General features: G+C 41.6%; 1 protein-coding gene across 2 annotated transcripts in view; it reads right to left on the reverse strand.

The window, feature by feature from the left end:
* Window positions 1-20,263, reverse strand: part of prex1 (phosphatidylinositol-3,4,5-trisphosphate-dependent Rac exchange factor 1) — an 83,238-nt gene that overhangs the window by 18,916 nt on the left and 44,059 nt on the right. For both annotated transcript variants that reach the window (XM_056385128.1, XM_056385127.1), the window contains exons 12-24: window positions 19,194-19,297; window positions 18,346-18,395; window positions 16,316-16,391; window positions 15,040-15,112; window positions 11,517-11,662; window positions 9,055-9,147; window positions 6,973-7,121; window positions 6,773-6,858; window positions 4,489-4,628; window positions 2,971-3,115; window positions 2,058-2,233; window positions 1,482-1,643; window positions 543-753 (exon numbers count right to left, since the gene is read on the reverse strand). In XM_056385128.1, the coding sequence (XP_056241103.1) occupies window positions 543-753; window positions 1,482-1,643; window positions 2,058-2,233; window positions 2,971-3,115; window positions 4,489-4,628; window positions 6,773-6,858; window positions 6,973-7,121; window positions 9,055-9,147; window positions 11,517-11,662; window positions 15,040-15,112; window positions 16,316-16,391; window positions 18,346-18,395; window positions 19,194-19,297 (1,611 nt within the window). The remainder of the gene's footprint in view (window positions 1-542; window positions 754-1,481; window positions 1,644-2,057; window positions 2,234-2,970; window positions 3,116-4,488; window positions 4,629-6,772; window positions 6,859-6,972; window positions 7,122-9,054; window positions 9,148-11,516; window positions 11,663-15,039; window positions 15,113-16,315; window positions 16,392-18,345; window positions 18,396-19,193; window positions 19,298-20,263) is intronic.

Consider the following 20,263-nt stretch of genomic DNA (forward strand, 5'->3'; position numbering starts at 1 on the left):
AATTATTCCTTGGTGAAGTTACATTCAATTTCTTGTTCTCTCTTGTTTCTCTCCCCTTTGACCCCTGCAGCAGCAGCAGCAGCAGCAGCAGCAGCAGCAGCAGCAGCGAGTGAACAGCACACATTCGTGCGCTGCCTCGAGGCAACCATCTTTGCTGACATTATTCAGTCACTTCTCATGTCAATAACATGCGTGTGGCCCGACGTTAATGGAGTCTTAACGACAAACCACTCATCTGACTTACTATGAGCGTGCTTGTTGAGACCTAATGGATACTGTGGTGGGTGGGGGGTGGGGGGTTACCATTCACTCTCTCTGTGCTGCATGATTTAAATGGTCATAGAGGGTAATTAGTCACAACGATCACTGAGCGGGTGTTAAGTGGGTTAAGATGTATTACCATGAAGGGGATGGATCTCAGTGAAGCTTAGATTAAGCAGTGGATATGTGACAGATTGTACTAATGTTCAAATCTTCTTGGATATAGGGTGTGTGTGTGTGTGTGTGTGTGTGTGTGTGTGTGTGTGTGTGTGCGCCTCTACCTTGGTCAGGATCCAGGCCAAACAGGGAGTTTTTGCGCCCGAAGCGGATGCTGAAAGTCCTGCCAGCAGTGGTAGTGCTCTTGGGGTAGGAAACCTGCATCAAGTTGACGTGGCAGTTGGTGGGAACGAAGTCCATGCAGCCCAGTGGGTGAGGGCGAATGCCGGCCTGTCTGAAGGAGGGCCACACCTTGTTCCTCAGCTCTAGGGCAAACTGGGTGAAAAGGGAAGAAATGATGGCCTGCGTGACTGACAGCTCTAATATCTGTAGTGTACGTTTTTAACAAGATAATTTTCACCGACCACCAAGGTCATGGTCGCTGTAGCAGAAAATTAGACATGGAGATACAACACATAATGACAGACAAAATGAGGGTTAATAATGTAATGTAACTGCAGCTGGAGAGAGCTCTTGTCTTGCGTAATGGAAATTTAAGCTTAAGGACAAGAGCGTGTGTTTAACTTAACATCAGATTTATTATTAAAGCTTTAAAAGTGTAGTTTTATGTACGAAGTTGCTGCATTTCGCCACAAGATAATTTTTTATGAGTGTGCTTAATCGATGCTGACGTATGACATAAGGCCCAACAATGAATATACAGAAAAATTAGAATCACAAGAGAGGCAGCGTTCGATCAACTGAAAAGCCTCTCTGAGTTGTTCTAAAAGCTTTAAAGAGCATGTGAGCACGTTAATGTGTCTGGACAATAAGAAACATTATACAAGCATATTGACAAGAAGAGAAATAGATCTTTTTTTTTTAATCTGAGGATATTGAATGATGAAGTTATCAGAATTATATTTCAGTCACATGTGAGTAAAGAAACTGTGTCAATATGAATCAGTAGGGGACTTTTCTATGTGTAACAATTCAAATCTGATGGTAGTCTATATGTACTTTATGTTTGAGAGAAAGCTGTTGTCGTATACGTGTCTTACTACCTGCTGATAGCTGCTGATACGCCGTCGGATACTCTCCAGCTTGGTGTCACAGATTTGTCTGAACTCGTACTGAGGCATGGTAACAACTCGGTCGCTCTGGGAGATGAGCTGGCTGCAGTTACGAACAAAGTGGCTGTCATCACCAGAAAATGCCTCTAGGATCTGTAGAGACAAGAAACATGGGTAAGGATGGATCACTCCTACAATAAAAGTTTAGTCAATCGCATCAAAAAAAAAAAAAAAAAAGTTTCCTAGTGCAGCAACATGAGGAAACTGTATTTTCCATGTAGCTAAACATTCAGCTTTCCAATACTAACAACTGAGACCAGCAGTGATGCCAAAAAACCCCTCTGCTGCTTTCAGATCCTGTCATAATAATACTACTTTGATAAATATCAGTGACGCACAAATTGGTGAACGGCCAGGTCTGGATCTTCCATGATTTTATGATTACACAACAACAAGAATGACCTGAGCTGACCCCTGAGCTGTATCCATTAGATTTTCATTACAGTGACAGTTGCTAACTAACCCCAAAAACTTTAACCAAACTCCAACTCATCCTTCCATAACTACCTTAGCAGTGAGGCTGAAGCAACCTTTGGGCTCCACCATCTTCTCCAGCACGTGGCTCTTGATGCCGGCAGTGCTGACATACTCGTAGACCACGCCGTGCTCCAGGTGGACGTTATCTACCGTCAGGCTGACCAGAGGCAGGTCGTTGGAGAGGGAGAGCCTGCTCAGCCGCTGATCTGTGGGTCACAAATTCAATTTATTTGATAAGTTTAGCATTGTGAAGTAAGGGGGAAAAAAACACATCTTGGATTAGAGTCATGGCTTAAATGTTATTAGCACATTCGAGATGCAAAAAAACCTCATCATCTTTAGACAGAAATACAATGGGTTTATAAATCCCTTTAGTCGTGACACGTTTAGTCATGTTAAGGTACTCAGTGCACTGCACGTGTCAAGCGAGCTTACTCTGCCAGCACTGTAAGCACTGTTCCTAGATGACGTCCTCTGACTGTAGCGTGAGCCGATGTAATTTCCAAACTGAGAATTTTCTATATACAGAGAAAATTACCTCCTGCTGAAGCCACTTTTTTTTTACTGACACAGTAACTATAACCCGATTCAGAGGTCATCTGAAAATAGCTGTCTAGGTGGAACATAATGTTTTGATGTAATGTTTTTGGCAGTGACAGATGTTTTTTTTTTTTGCATCAAGTCTGCAATCAATCTGCAGTCACACACAAAGCAGCTACAGTTTATAATACAGAACAGTCCCAACTAAAACTAATGTTTTTCCAGACATTTGTTTTGCTGACAGATGGGCCACAAATGATATTTGAAGTTATTATTAGCATTACATCTGATTCTGTATTAAAAATCTGAGCAGTAACCCCTAAATACTCCTTCATCACAACTCTTTTGAAGAGTACATTCAAATACAATGAACATTTTCAGAGGATGTCACCTCGGGTCCTACCTGCTCCATTAGTGCCGTTCCCGTCCTGGCGGTCAGAGCCGTTCTCCATCGGATAAGGACTGAAAGGACTCTCCTCCTTCTCACCTGCACCTCCTTCTCTTTGCAGCTCCTCCACATCCTCAAAGGCACGGTACACCCACTGACACTGCAGGAAACAGATTAGAGCAGAGCAGTTATATTCAGAACGCTTGCAATATGCAATAAATTATTATGGGAAATAATATGAGGAACTGAGCGAGGGAGGAAGTGAGTGTGAAGTGAGCAGAGAAACTTTTAGCTATGTAGCTTTAGGTGTACTTTATACACAGAATGTGGAGGAAATAATGCCCCACGGACGTAGATACTTTTCACCTGACAAGGTGGTCAGGGCTGATTGCACCACCCTGAACTCAGCAGTGCAGCCAGCCACATCAACGACATCCTGGTAATTCATCCTGCTGTTAAATGAACCAGTAAACATTTACTGGAATAAGTCCAAAATAAGGGTGCTAAGCTGAGCCTGTTCACCGGCTTTGTGCAAAGGGGGGATTTATCAGAGGAGCAGGCCAGGCTAAACAAAACAAAACAAAACACTGTGCTTTATACAGTAAGGAGGACATCCTACTCTGTCTGCAGCCTTGTGAAATACTGCCTGGAGACATGAACTGCTGCTGTAGGAATGTCAAAACAAACCTGACGTGAGTTTGGTATTTTTGACATTAGCCATGTTGTATGGAGCGTAAACACTAGAATCCAGTCATGAGTCAATTTTGGAAAAAGAAAGCTGCGTCTGCAACTGCTGCTTTAATACAGAATATAAGTAAAAACGTTCTTAGAAACAGTGATTCAAGTCGTTTATTTGTTGCTTTGGGCTGCTCTTTCGCTCTGGGCAGGATTGTATTTTGAGCAGAAAAATGTCCAACTCTCACTACAAGTAGCCCGCAGCAACATCGACAACCAGTGATTTATGGTGGAGTTTACTAGGCCACCCAATGTTGAAGCCAAGAACGTTGATGAAATGAAGAAGCTCTTGTTGTCGTTGAAGTTTTAATATGTCTTTTTTTTCTCCTCCTTTTCAAACACTAAGTTGCTGTAGCTAACTCTGGCTCCAGCTAATGCTAATTATGTTTTATGTAGCGTCTCAGAGCAGGAATGTCTGGGTCACTGGGGCTCTATGGTCTGTCAGCATGTCAAATGTGAGTTTAGAGAGCTGTCCCACTTTGTTGAAAGATTTGGTGAATTAACCTCCAAAGCTACTACTGATACTCATCATGCTAGCTTGTGGCACTATGTAGTTTGTATTATAAACAAAGCAACTCAGGGAGCACTCTGTCACAGTGAGAGCCATAACAACCCATGCACTGTAAAATCTCACTGGATAGAGTGGGATGATGTGGCTTGTTGGGAGTCACAAACTGTATTTCTTAAAAAAAAAAAAAAAAAAAAAAAAAAAAAACTCAATAAATGCCCCATTTACTCTATAAACTCTGCTCAGATGATGGTTGTGTGTTAGTGTTTGTTCTCCTGTGTCCCTCTCACCATCTGTGGAGGCTCCTGGTGTGTGTGCTGCGCAGTGAAGTGCTCCAGAACCTCTTGGTAGTCGCTGTGGTTGACGTTATTGCCGTTGACTTTCAGGACAACCTGGCCGGGCTGAAGACCCGCCCCCGCCGCCTCCCAGCCTGCGACATGTCAACAGAGGATCAGAGGTGAAGGGTCACAGGGTGGTATAAATACAGTGGAAGTGTATACATTACACTGCGCTATTATGAAAACATGAAATTCAAGTAGGAGAAATGCAGGAGTTAAAAAGTATGTCTCCCACATCCATAGAAAAAAAATTATCCAAAATGTTTAAATCAAATAAATTTGTTTTTTATGTGGAAATTAAAAATAAACAAAACAACTCAATTCCCGTATGTGGATATAACCTCGCCCCTTTTGTTCCTTCAGGAAAATAGCAAATCACTTGGCTCAGTGCTGTAACACGCTGTCCCAAGCTGATGGCTTTACAGCCTGGAAGTCCAATCAACACCTCCATCATCTTCCTCTCCTCTATCTAAAAATACCAGTGCTGGCATCACTTGCACCCAGGGTGCCAGCAATTACCTAACTCTGGGGCTACTTGACCCATGCATACATAGCACACAGGGGGACTGATTTCAGAACAGAAAAAAAAAAAAAAAAAAAAAAACAGCTTGAGACTCTGAATTCAGATGGAAAAAACTGCTCCTCATAGACCAGCAGAGAGCCAGAAGTGATACAGGACACGAGGAGGAAATAAAGAGAAAGGAGAAGGAGCGTGGAGAGGGAGGGGAAAGAGGAGAAATGGAGAGAAGTGAGAGAAAGTGAAGAAGTCCCTCTGCCATAATAATAATAAAAAAAAACTAAAAACCATGAGATCACATTCCTTGGCCAAGCAGCAGCTCCTCTCCTCGCTGTTTTTGTGTGTGTGTCCTCCGCTACTTGAGTCTGGTTTACACATTGGGAATTAACACTCATCCAACTCGTCGTAAATCTCTAATTTTTCTATGTAAAAGTGAGTTTAAGCAGCAAAAACATCTGGTTAAGAGGTGAGAAGGAACAATGGGAAAGCAGAGGAAAAGTATGGATGTTTTTTCAGATACCTATTGCACTATGATCACAGAGCAGTGTGTGTGTGTGTCTGTTTTAAAAGTAGACTTTGATCTATTAGGGTCTGAACCCTGACCGCAGGCTGCCTGGACGACAGGTGGTCATAAAAAACCCTAATAGAGGACTCACTAAAAGCAGAGTGTAACAGGTGGTTAGAGGCTCGAGTTACCTCATCTTTCCCTTGAATTTTCCTCAAATTATTTGTCTCTCTGACACCGTAAACATTTCGCAGCGCTTTAAGTGAGACCGATGCTGCAATAACAAGGTCAGATTCTTACAAATCTATTAACAGATGATCCAGTGCAGGTCCTACACAAAATATATGTCTCTTGTAAGTGAATTCAAGACATATTAAGTTTATGAGACCTCCCTGGGAGCTGTGAACTGTTAAATCACTCAACAGATTACTGTTCCTTTATGGAGATCCTTTTACCTTAAAAACTATTTAGTGCACTTTCATGTGATTGATCAGCTCTACCTCTCTTGCTATGTGAGCTCAGCAGAATGTATCAATATAACAGAAACGATGATTAATGATTATCTATGTTTACATTTTTACACAAAGTTTAGTTTGGATGATGACAAAAGTATCATTTTCTTTTATATTGGTCGCTTTATCATTGGTGAAAATTAAAGTGGAACTCCACAAATTTTACACATCTAAATCTAAATATGCGTAAAAAGTTTTATACAACAAAGATTTTTGTGGCTCTAGAGGGAATCATGCGAAATGTGATCAATCAACTCAAGCGATGTCACTCAGTTGAAGACATCGAGTTGATCTGAAGACTACAAGTTTGAAATGAAGAAAAATCCAGGGTTAGGAATTTAGAAAGTAATGATTTCATCCAACCTCTTGAGGTTAAGAGCTTAAGGCTACATTAGCCGCTATAAACACATCCAAACCTCCAAACAAACTGTTAAAGGTCGAATTATATTTTGAGTAATGTATGTTTTAGCAATGAAGAAGAATGTGTGGATAAAAAAAAAAGACAATATCTCTGGTTCTGCTGCATCGATTCTGATCCTTTTATAAACTGTCCATCATGAGTCTGACAATGTCACAGAAGTCCTTATCGTGGTTGTTATTCCCCACATGAAGTAGTAATCCTGAAATTCATCCACAACCCCTGAAAAGGTTTTATTGTGGCGATCGAACTGGCTCAAGAAGTCTGTGGAATCTGTCACTCACCTTTCCTGACAGCGTGGACGTGAGGAGGGGCAGAGCCACACAGTCTGAAGGAGAGGCTGTGTGGGTTGTCAGGGATCTTCACAATCCTGGAAGAGAAAAGGCCAATCAGACCAGTGTGCACTGTGTGTGTGCTGTTTGGTGTGTGTGTGTGCGTGCGTGCGTGTGTGTATGTATATGGCTGTGTTTGTGTGTTCCCTCACTCCTTGGCCTTGGTGGCGACCAGCAGCCGCAGGGAGCGTCGTATGCAGAAGGCCTGGCTAATCATGGTCTCCACCTCGGAGAACGGCCTGAGGAACAGCAGGTCCTCGTTGATGGTGTAGATCTTCCTGCCCACCTGCAGGCCAGCCATCTGGACGGACAGACGGACAGACGGGAGACAGAATGTGTTATTTTTAGGTTGGTACCTCGTTTCAGCTCCATCTAAATCCCACCCATTCGCACAGTGCGATTTTCAGATGCGGGATCGCATTCGACCCACATGTCACAGTGAGACCTAAACTGTGAGCAGCGTAAGTATAATTCAAGCTTTTACCTGACTGATGTGTGTTACTCAGAATCAAGTCCCTGCTCAGTGTGTGAGCCTCCAAGGAACACACCAAAATGAAAGAGAAAATCAGTGTGTGCTGCTCAGCCTGTTGAGTCTTGTCATTTATTTTCCTGCATCTGAAGATGCTTTTCATGGAGGTAGTGCATATCAAGATTGGCTACTAGATATGATTAAGCTGCAAGGTATTAACACCTGAGTCTCCTGCCTGGTGGATTTGCACACAGGGTGACTTTCAGTTTCCACATTGCTTTATTTACAGTTCTCTCTTTCTCTCTTTCTTTCTAATGCAGCCACATGTTTGTGTTTGCAACCAGTGGTGGTTGCAGTTATCAGATCCTGCCTCTTTCCTTTAACTAAATGTAATCTGATCAGACACAGTGCATGTAAATATGTTGACCAGACAAATATACTGTACGTATTATCAAACACAGTCAGATATCAGCTTCAAAAATCCCTTTTCAAATGACAGACACGCAGCACCACGGCCTGCTGCACGTCAGTAAATGCAGTCTTCTTGCACATCTTCGGTCACGTTGTGAGAATAATGCTGCCTCTGTATGTTCGCTGTGTGAGTCCAGTGTCCCGGGCACAGATCCGGTGGGGTGGCCTTGGCTGAGCCGGGCCCCGACTCTGGATGGCGGCCCAGGGTGGATGTAGGAACGACTGGGAGGAGTCACAGCCATCTGAATGTGGAAGGATGTATGTATGTGTGTGTGTGTGTGTGTGTGTGTGTGTGTGTGTGTGTGTGTGTGTGTGTGTGTGTGTTTGTGTGCAGCATGGGTGCCTGTCTGCACGTGACTTCTCTAATAGTATCATATAGTGAAAGAGCCCTGTGTGTGTGAGTGAGTGTTTCTCGGCCCTTTTCAGAGCCCCATGGGAATCAGCTGAGTTCCATTCACTGTGCTGGCACACAGGCTGTGTCACAACTAGCAATCCTGTTATTGTGGTGAATCGGGGACATGGAGGATGAATAACAGAGAGAGAGGGAGAGATGGGGAAGAAGGTGCAGGAGAGAGCGAAAGAGTGAGGGTTTACTGTGGTGGAAGCAGGCAAAGGAGGAAAAAGAAAGATTATCCAGACAGAGCCTGAGGAGATCCGGGGAAAAAAACTGCAATGAGTAAAATAACAGAAAGCCTGAACCAGAGGGACAAAATGAGGAAAAGGTTTTACATCTCTGAACTTGTGGAAAAGGAAGATTTCAAAAACAACCAAAGCATCAGCCTGTAGTTTCAAGTATGAAGATACTGGACAGATCATATAAACAGGCTTTGGTTGCTAGACAAATTTGTCATAAGCATGTCACATATCACATGTCTAACCAGAGTCGGATGACATGAACAAACAAAAAATGAAAAACAAGGAGTCTGTGACATAGATGTGACATATAATATAATATAATATAATATTTTCTATGATTTGTCAGCCTTATCCGCATTTTACATTTTGTGTGTGTGTGTGTGTGTGTGTGTGTGTGTGTGTGTGTCTGATGTGAGTAAGTATGCCTAATGGCTCCACAGCCAATCAGAACGAAGTCCCTCCAAAGGGAACGGAGGCAGACTGACAGCAGTCGTCCAAACAGTAGACAGCCATTACCTACTGGAACTAATGCCCTGGGGCGGGAAGGAGATACAGTATTTATGTATGTGTGTGTGTGTGTGTGTGTGTGTGTGTGTGTGTGTGTGTGTGTGTGTGTGTGTGTATGTGTATGTGTGTGTGTGTGTGAGTTGACCATTACCTCAGCGTGTGAGCCCCTGGTGACAGATTTCACCACAATGGCTTTGTTTTTCTCCTCGATCTCAAAGCCGTAGTCTTCCTCCTCGGGGTGAATCTAGCACAGAGAAAATCACCTAATTACACTGGTGACTGATGGTGATTGTGGTGACTGATTGTCAGACTTAAATATCTTTCACTGCTGTAGCATCACGAGTTAGCAAGTAGCAAAATAATAGTCATATCTTGTAAGTACATTTCATACGTAAAAGATTATTTGCTGCAATGACTTTATTTCTTCTGATGAATCACTGAAGTTTCACGTTAAAAAGGTGATATATATACATAAACACACACATACATATATATATACACACACACATGCTGCTCTTTCTGGGTGGTCTCAAGTCACATATTGAAACTATCCACATATTTTAAATCCTGCATATTTGCAACTCGTCATTTTCATCGCATGTCAGGTGTGTCTGGCATCTGATGATCTACTCTGCTTCTCATGTTGAATTCCCCGGTGGGGCGAGGCTTAGTTAAACGCTGTCGTCACCAAGCACATTAGCCGGCTTCCATTAGGTAGGCTGCTGGGGCCATCTTCCTGCTGCATGGCCCTGATAAGATGGGGATCTGTGCTGTTACATCAGAGGAGATGGCGGCGGTAAATAAAGAGTTCCTGCACTTCACTTCAGTAATAGCCATGAGGGATGATTAGTTCTGCTAATCAAGGAGAAAAGCCTTTTCCACTTCTTGTGTAAGGCCAGATAGCGTGGCTTCTCCCCACCCTGACATGAAGAAGGATGCTGGTGATGCTTCTAGGTTGGAGATTAATGGAATTAACCAAACAGTTGACTTTCTGTTTAAGCCTCGGGGAAACACTGCCCGCTAGATCTAGAGAAGTCTACACTGACCTTATTTCATGTGCTAAATAAATATACGTCAATGATGTTACTTTAATCATGAATGCGCTATATGCTGTTTGACCTATTGCACAAATTATAAGGACATCCCATGATTACACGTATGCAACAACATGGTGAGGATACACTCTCCATATTACTTTTAGGAATCTATTATCTTGTACTAAATTTTTTTCATCAATTTTTCACAATATACAGTATATTTTATAAAAGGTTACATATATTTATATATATATAAATATAGAATGGGACTGTGCACACAACGACTCATCTGCATTTATGTTGCATCCATCAGTGTTGTTGTTGGTGTGTTTTATGTCTCATCATGCATGGAATTTCTTTCAAAAAATATTCAGAAACTTTTAGAAATTTCAGGAATGTTCCCACATAAATCTCCAATCACAGCAGTTGTTTTAACCAGTAAACAGATGTGAAGTACATGGAGAGCTACAAATCACAGAAACTAATTCCCTGCTCATGGTCTCACAAAAATGATCCAACGTGGCCAGTGGGACATTTCTTTTAAATCTAACTTGTATTACCCTGTATTCGTTTTAATGCTTTTTAAGTGGTGCAAGCAGCCAAATGAGATTGTTTTAAATTGTAGTCAACATAGGCACTTAAACATCTCACTTTTGGGTTTTGTCCCTTTTGGGGGGGGGGTTCTCTCATCTTCACTCAGTTCTTCCCGCAGCTGTTGTCTCATGTCATGAATGAGGATCGTTAAATGTCAATGTACCGCCGAGGTTAAAAAGCAACATAAACACACATGTAGTAAAAGAGGGTGTTTATGAGGAGGAGACACTGAGATATTGTTGCCTTTTCATTTTAATTTGGGTTCTGTATTTTTAGATAAGTGAACTAGGCAGCTCTTTAGTAATAAAATAAAGTATTGGGATCCAAGGCTGACAGGAAAGGTCACAAGTCCTGAGTGGCAAGCCATTTAAAATGTTTCATATAAAAACAGAAAAATCCATAAACAGGGGAAAAATCCAAACTGGGATCATTACTAGGCACTGTGTTCTAAAATGAAATGTTTCAGCCCTCATTCTTCAAACGAGGATGAATGTACAGAATATCTGACTGGGACAGTAATCTCCTGTCACCTCTCAGAGTTCTCATATTACATTTCCACAGGATGACACTCATTAAGATGCATACTGATTTATTGTCTTTATTGTCATCAAAGCAGCCTCCACTCCTATGAGAGGGAGGAGGGGTGGGGTCTGTTTCTGTGTGTATAGTGATGCTAATTACATCTACCAGTGGAGATACTACACACGCACACACACACACACACACACACACCCTTGAAAAAGCGGCTTCTTTCTCCATTGTGCATCCATCTACATTAAGCCAGTGTCTCCCATCCTCTGCCACATTTAGTTTATTTGCTTCAGTAAAACAAATTTACATTTCTCTTTATCATCATCATCACCTGTTTTTCCTCCAAAGAAAACAGAAACTACAATGGACTGCGTCACAATGTACTTTATAAATACATGTGAGAGAATGTGTAAATGTGTGTGTTTTTGTGTGCATGTGTGTTGCAACTCACCACCAGAGACTTGGCCAAGATGTTTTCGATGAGTTTGAAGTCGTTGCGTTGCAGCTGCTTGCTCTTGGTGCTGGTTCCCTCTGTTTCCTCATCCGCATAGAAGCGGAAGAACTGGGACTCATCTTTGAACTCACTCTTTTCCAAAACTGAAGAGGAAGAAAAAAAAAAGACATACAGTATTTAATAAGAAACCCACTGCAGAAAGTAATAAAGAGACAAATACCAGTGGGTCACATCTCAGTCTTTCCAGTTCAAAGCTGATTTAAAAAAACAAAAGGTGAAGTGATGCTACAGAAAGAGATTTCTTATCATACATTTCCATGTCCATTTCTCCATTAATATTCCAAAGTTTGTTTCTGTTTTGTTGTAAAACCTTGTAAATGCTAAGCGCGTTACATGACGGTGCATACACTGTGTGCAGGTCATTTGCAACTTCATAAGACCTGTGGAGACGCACATGTTTGCCCGCGCAGAATCAAAAGAAGCTGCCACTTAATGTGGGGACATCTTCACACAAACACAGCTTACGGTTAATTAGCTCATTAGCTAATGATGGAGCAGAAACATCTGGAGCCGAACCACATCTGGGCGTAGCCAGCACGGGCCAGGGCTAGGGAAGACTCTCCGGAGAACACAAGAAACAGTTGTGTTGTGCGTGTCTGACTGTGTTTGCGATTCCCACTGTTGGGCTGAGCCTCTCTCCAACACATGGGGCACTTCAAACAGGTGAGGAGCACATTATTGATGCTTCTATAGTCACAGCATTTTTTGGAGCCTGAACCAAAACACACTACAATAACCCCACTCCACTGAAATCTAAATTAGAGTGTGAGCGTTTATTCTGCTCAATTACGGTTTTCTGGAGTGAAAAGTCCTTTATTGTGTTACTTCAGAACACTGAATTAAAGGACGTAGCGCCCCTTTCACAATAATTTTCCATTCATGATTGGCTTGGAGTTTTCATTTGCGTCAAGTTGAAGCAGAAGCATTGGATACAACTGGAACAGGTGCAACAGAAGAATGCCTGAAATGACAGGGTATGCACCGCTGTACTGTAAGCGCTTTAACAGCTGGCACCGACATCGCCTCGCCTCAGCTTTTTGATCTTCATATTTTGGACTTCAGCCATGATGTGGGCGAGGGATTTTATTGTGTTGAACAGAATTAAGAAAATATCCATCCTGTTTGTGTCATGGAGGAGTTGCCATTGATGACGTGAAGCCCAGAGCTCACACACACATTCACAGACCGCCAACCAAGGATATTTCCTAATCTTACAAGTGTGTGTGTGTGTGTGTGTGTGTGTAGGTGTGATTCTACAAGGACACTGTAAAATTGGGGCTTGTATAGGCAACACAGGGAGCCAAAGGTACCCAGCTGTTCTGAGATTTAGAGAGCATCTGGCAGCCTCAGATCAACAAAAGCTTTAACAAACTGATTTACACGCACATGCCACACCCACTCACACTGGCCCGACGCCAACTCCAACGCAAGTTATTTCCTCTGAGTCACGGAGGCTGTGGCCATATAATGCCTTAATATCACCTATTCAACTGGTGGGTGTGCTTACACCGGAAACACGCACAAAGTTACGCACAAAGTTACACGCACGCATGCGCGCACACACACACACACACACACACACACACACACACACACACACACACACACACACACACACACACACACACTGCTAAATCATGATTTAAATGTTACGAACAGATGACAAGGAAGAAGAAAACGTTGTTGAGACTAATTCTGCTGGGAATCTATTCACAGGAACACAGATGCAATGACAGGATTTTTAACTAGAAATTCATAATTTGAAATATGACATACAATATGATGCAAGTATCTGGGTAAATGTGAAACAGATGCATTTCCTGAATTTTTTCTCTGAGAGAAACATGGGAAGATCTTTATTTCTGCTTGTTTAGTATCGATTTAACCGTTAAATCTGCAAAAGAAATCATCATTATTCACTATTACTTCCCTTATCGGTAGTTTATATTTAATATTGTCAAATGTATAATGACTTTAAAATGACCTTTTGGCTCGTGAAGGAAATGTATTGCTGTATCTGGTGCTGCGCTCTCTACAGTGAGTTGCCTCAAGGGCAAAACGCAACAGGTGTTCACGAGAGACACGTAGATGAATGATGTAAGCAGGTAAGGACAGACGAAAGGCCTTTTGACTGTCTTATCTGTTAACAGTGATCCTCCCACCGGTGAGAGGCCAGGCAGGAGAAGACAGGAAAAGAAGAGGAGTTCAAGAGGAACCAGGTGAGTAGCAGCAGATGTGCTGACTAAGGACTAAAATGGAGTGACTTGAGGAGGAGGTGAGGTGAGCAGACAGGCTCGGGGGAGAGAGAGGCTGTGACCCCGGAGAAGGGCAGATAGGAGGGAGAGATAAAAGAGAAGAGGTGACACCTTCCAACAGATGGTAGCAGGAGGTAGGTGTGTGTGTGTTTGAGTGTCAGTGAGGCAAAGGAAAAGTGAAGGGAAAGCAATTCTTTGACTGCCAAGGAGTGACAGTGTGTGTTTAAATGACAACAAAAATATAAATGTTTGACACAGTATTTACAGAGGAGATTTGTAAGCCTGTAAAACAGTATATGTCTCCTTGTTTAACCTATTCTAATGTATTTCACTAATAGCAAGACTTTAAATTATCAAAGTATCTCCAGGATCTTTCAGGAGGATCCAAATTATTCAGATTATAATAGATATAATTCACCTGTCTACAAATTTCAGAGAATGCGTAATAATGACTACCTTCATCTTAGATTTATGTTCATCAGGCACCATCAACTGGTACTTTTTTTATATTCCAACACTAACTAGTTCTTTTAAGTGGTTTTCACTTAAACACATCACTTGGCCTGTGGAGATTACCAGTTCAGTTTTAGGCCTTAACCAGCGGTCATGGTTGAGTGGCCTGACCCAGACAGCCATGTAGCAAAGCCAAATGGCTCTGGTTAGGGTACACTGCTAATGCTGTTTACGTTCAACATACTGGGCCTGAACCAAAGCCGCTCCACTGCAATGTGGTCAGTGAGGTTACCGAAGACTTGGCTAGACCGGGTACGCTAATTTATGATGCCCCTTTTTCAACCTGATGATGACGGTATGACAGAGGAAAGGCTGATGTTTAATTTTTGTGCAGAGAGAGAGAGAGAGAGAGAGAGAGAGAGAGAGAGAGAGAGAGAGAGAGAGAAGAGAGAGAGAGAGAGAGAGAGAGAGAGAGAGAGAGAGAGAGAGAGACTGGTTGGAGGGCAAATGAGGGACATTACAAGCAGCACAGAAAAGAGTGTTAAGGGGCAAGAGGCAACAGCATTAATGAAATTTAAACTGCAGCTGTTGTAAAGGAGACGATGTGTGATGTGAAATTGCAATTGAGCTCCTTTGAACTTGTAAGAGTGTCATCAAACTAAACTGAAGTAAAACAAAAAAAAACCTCAGCTCAGCTTGTGTGTGTTTATCCCAATTTCATGTGTGCACTTGTGAGGGAGAACTGAACTGACCGTGGTGCATGAAGCCGTTGTTGCAGAGCCCCACGCCCAGCGTCACGGCGTCCTCTCGGGTCGAGCAGTCTCCCTGGGAAACCAAATCAATGACGCACACAGTCGGTCAGTTACAATGCCTGTTTACACCTTCTCATACACAGCAGAATACAGCGCTGCTGGCCTGAGTGTGAAGATGGTGATTTTTGAGGCAGCACGTGTCAGTAAATATGTGTTGAATCAAGACAATGAGGGATTAGGAGGCTGATTATTCATGTCCAAATCTATTTGAGTAAATGTTACTGTTTATAAACAGACTACAAGCTCTCCCTTAATTACATCTTAAAAAAAGGAAGAGAGGCAGCTGAAATTATGATAATACACATTTATCTTTTTGAAAAGCCAAATTAAACTTTGATAAGCGGAAAAGTAAGATTTAAAAGTTCAAATAATGTAATATTTCATTACTTAAAGCTCCATATTTTATACTTTTCTAGTGTTTTATTTGAAGTGTTGATGCATAAGAAGATATATTTGTGGTTTTAAGAACCAAAAACCATCCCAGTGTAGTTTTACACTTCCTCTCTCAGGCTTCTCTCTGGAGCTCTAGTAACAACAGCTCGGTGAGCCAATCAGAAGAGAGGAGGTTCAGAGCCTCTCTTCTGATTGGCTGACTGTTTTCTGAGTGATCGAATAAAAATGTAGCAAATTTCAGGCAAACACTCAGAGAAACCGAATCCTGCAAGGTTAGATGGTGGGTCCAGGTGGGCAGGCTGTGTGCATTTCTCTGTGGACTGAGCACTTTGATACTTTCACAATATTAATATAGAACCTAGACCTGCTTTATAATCAAACAACACAGGGAAATCTCACTCTTTATACAATATGGGACCTTTAATGGCACATCACTACTTTTGCTGTTTGTTTCAAAATACAAACAATATCTTTCCAGAATTCTGGAAATTGTGAAAACAGGCTTCTACATTTCTAAATTCTCTGTTGTTTTTGAGGGAAACTCAAATTTGTAGTTGCAACATCCCTTGGCTGTGCTCTTAAAAGTCACAGAGTGGTGACAAATGTTTGTTCAACATGCATACAACAATAATTGCATAGATTATTGAGTGGCTGGTTTCATTTGCATTGGAAGGGAAATGCACTTCAGTACTCAAACAGTACCATTACACAAAAAGGACACCCAATTACAGTAATGACAGTTATTAACATTTGATATGCCTTTTAGATGCCTGGTGTGGTATTTTGTGTTGTTTGGATTAAGTGTAATAGACACTGATTTTACCTGGGAGAGTAGCCAGTCCACCAGTTTGCTGGCAGGCACCACAGATTTAAAAGTTTTCAGGTGGTGGTCTCTGTCCCTAAAGGAGCAAAAAAGAAAAAAAAAGATTTCACAAAATTTACTTTGATGTTATATTGCAGCTAGCATGACAACTAAGAGTTAACACTCAGCAGCTTTATGTGAAGATGTTTAACAGATACAAAAACCTCTTTGTGGTTAACAACATCAACAGCCCACACTATCTGTTATGTTACATTTCTTGTGAAACATACAAAAGAGAACATCGTCTCCACAGTCAGAGAAAACAATAAACAACATCCATATCATGATTTGTATGTTGTAGTTGCAGCACTATGGTTCCTGCCAGAGCAACAACACTTCACACTCATTGTCCTTTTCAATTTCTGCACCTTTGAGGTTTTGTGAGATTTCACAAACAGCCACCTTAGATCGATCTGTTTGACATGTAAACATGCGAAACAGGCAACGCCACGGAGGATGTGTGGTCGGCTGTGTGAATCAGTGGGTGTGACACATCCGATAAAAAATGAACACTATCTTCTGTTTGCTTTAGCGTCTCGACATCATGAGTAAGTCACGGGCTGTATCTGAACCGCCCGTACTGTAAACTGCCACGTTAAGAACAAAAGCCAAACACAATACATGTTAAGTGCAGATGTGGACAAGATGTTGCACTGACCTTCAAGCAACATGAAAAGCGAGCCACTTCCAGACATCACGTGCAGATCAGTTATTTCCTTTATGATTAACAGCATCCGCAGAACAATACATCTGTGGCATTATCAAGATTGATTTTATTGGGTTTATATCTATTGTTGTGATTCTTATTCGCTGCACTTTAATGTTATGAAACCGGCGGGTTCTTTGTCATTCAGCAAAGTTTAATAAAACCGAGGCTCAGTTTATTATTATTTATGATTCATAAAATGCACATCCATCACTCAAACATTATAATTAATGGTTGCCACTTACAATGCCAATTTAGTGATGGATTAAAAAAGCCAGGCTGTATTACATAATAACTGGCTGGCAGACAGAGGGATTGCCTTTGTATGTTAATAGGATTTGTCCCCAGACCAAAAAGCTCTTTGTTTGCACTGATGGCAACTCCAGGCACTTCAATCAGCAGCTGAGTGATGGAGGGACAGATAAGAGACGTGGAGGGGGGAGGAGTATGAAGGGAGGGGCTGCGGTGGACAGAGAAAGTGTGTGTGTGTGTTTGAGGGGGTGTCAGAGGAAGACAAATGTGTGTTTCCTGTGCCTCTGCTTGTTACTTCTGATGGAAAACTTTTTTTTTGAAGTGAAACATTCCTTCTCTTCAGTCGACTCATTTTAGTTTTTTTGGATTCAGCATTACAACGTATATTTATTCTAGGTAAAGATGTGGCTAATTTAACTTTAAATTAGAATTTGATTTATAGTTATAGAGTTAGTTAAAGAACAATGAAGGACTGATGAAGTTTTGCGTTTGTATATTAACATATAGAGGGTCTTACATTCAGGGGATGATGTGTGTTTATGTGTGTGTATACTGTATCTATACTGTGTCTGAATATGTGCACTGCGTATGTAAGCAACAAAGTGTGTGCATATAAAAAGAGAAATAAAAAGTTATTGATGAGGTTAAAAATGTCATTATTTGGACTTATGTAAATTAAAAAAAGAACTAACATATATTCAGATAACCCACTACACTCTAAATGCTTTCAATAAGTGACTCTTGTTTATCCTTTACGTGCAACCTCAGATAAACCTCCACCCATGAGAACCTGTCATCTTCAAGCTGAAGTGGATCTCAAACACGAGAACTCGCAGCAGCTCAACCACGGCTCGGTGTCCGAGACGGAGAGGAAAGAGGTTTGAGGGCTGTCATTACTGGCTGTGCTAATGTTTGTTCAGGCTTCACAGAGAAAGTGACGTGGACCGAATGTGAATCCTTCATGAATATGCATTCATGCACCTGTAGGGCACGAACATTAGCATACAGGGAGGGAGGGGGGGCAGGTACTTACTTGATAACTGGCGTGTGGAGGCAGTGCAGCCGGCAGTACAACCTGACGCCCTAGAAGAGAAGAAACACCGAGCCGCTGAGTCATAGAGCATACACACCTTAGCTAAACAAGTACAAGCATGGCTCCAGGACAAGAGATTTCACTGCTGAGTAAAAAGAGTTACCCTGTGGCAATCATTTTAGGACAAAAACTTCAAAACCACTCTCTCTAAATGCTCCCAACATAACCACCAAGCAAATTATTTTTAACCTTTATGTAATTGTTTTGGAATTAAGTTTCTGATTTCCCCTCCAGAGATAGTATTTGAATACATGCATTAACTGTTATATGAACTTACAGTACAAAAGTAAGTACTGAAGTACAGACATGACACAATGATAAAACTGTAACTATCTACTGACAATTAGCACAGGTGCAGTTAATAATGTTTTTAAGGTCTTTCTTGTGTGTGTGTGTGTGTGTGTGTGTGTGTGTGTGTGTGTGTGTGTGTGTGTGTGTGTATGCCTTTTGTATGTGTATTATGTGTGTATGTATGTACATTTGTGATGTAGTTCAATTGTATTAAACAGCCTGAATTGACTTTTCTAATAATCTTAGTGATGAAGGGTGGGGAAAGGTAAGATACATTAGCACACTTGACACACTATACTTTGTATATCTTTAATCCCTCCAGTAATATCTAATATTGTGTTACTTCCATAAATAATTGAACATCAAAAAAAAAAGAAAAAATAGTATATGATGCATATTTAGAGCTCAAACAAAGGACTAATACCTGTGCCATCTCTTTTCCCTCTTCCTTTATTTGTCACATTTCTTATCAAACCCCAGTGAGGACAACCAGTTACCTTAGACATGATGTCCTCCATCTCACTGCGGGCCTTGTAGGTGCCATCGTCATAGCGGAAGCGGTACAGCACCTGCTCGTTCTTGAACTGGTGCTTGTCTGACACTGAAATATCAAGAAGAGGGAGAAAACGTCATCTCAGCTGGGCTACAGATTGAGCTTTGGGATGATTCAGGGTAAATAATCCAACAAGCGTCAGACAGTTTTGTTTTCTTATCTCTAGTTCTGACAAGCTGAGCATGTGCCAGTAAAGCTGAGTAATCAATTGTGAAAGGCAAATGGTTCACCGAGAAAGATTTCTGAATAGACACACGCAGACCAAGTACAAATTACTCAATATTTGCAAAGTGAGGGAAAGCTCAGGCTGCCTTTAATTTGCTTGCAAACACACAAGTTTCATATTGTTTGAGGTATAGTGTAGAGAAAAGAGGCAAGAAGCAAATGTTTGGGGGAAACACTGCAGTTGTAAATTCATGTTTGTGTTGGGAAAAACCATGACATTCAAATACTTAACATAGCAGACAGCTGCCAACTCTCATAAAGAAAACCTCCCAACAAGCATAATAAACCCACAAACATCCAAAATACGTTCTTACTTATGATCAATCCAACACAGAAAATGGAAAGTGACTAATATATACACAAACACATGCCTGGAGACGCAAACAGTGAGATCTGCCAAACAGAGGCAGTTTGGTTCCACCACAACAAGTTGGCATGGGCTCAAACAAGCTGCCGGTTGTCTCAGTCTAGACTTAAAATGCCCCCATAAAACCAAAAGAATGCACCACAGAATCAGCCATTGTAAATTGTCAAATGGGGAATTTAAAATACATGAGAATGAAAGATGAATTATTACGGGAGCAAGGGAGATGTCAAAACTGCGAGTAGGAACTGGTGTGTTTTAGTCGCTCAAGCACGTGCAGATATTTGGATAAAGTGTGCATTTTGTTTCTATAAAACGAATGTGACTGACTGTCTCTCATCTGCACAACCCAGGAGTGGTAGATGGACAGCTTCAATTTGCCACTCTGTCACATCTGACTTCTTGTCGCTGACTGACTGACTGCT

Source organism: Seriola aureovittata, chromosome 9 (assembly GCF_021018895.1).
Source record: "Seriola aureovittata isolate HTS-2021-v1 ecotype China chromosome 9, ASM2101889v1, whole genome shotgun sequence".
NCBI classification, from domain to species: domain Eukaryota; kingdom Metazoa; phylum Chordata; class Actinopteri; order Carangiformes; family Carangidae; genus Seriola; species Seriola aureovittata.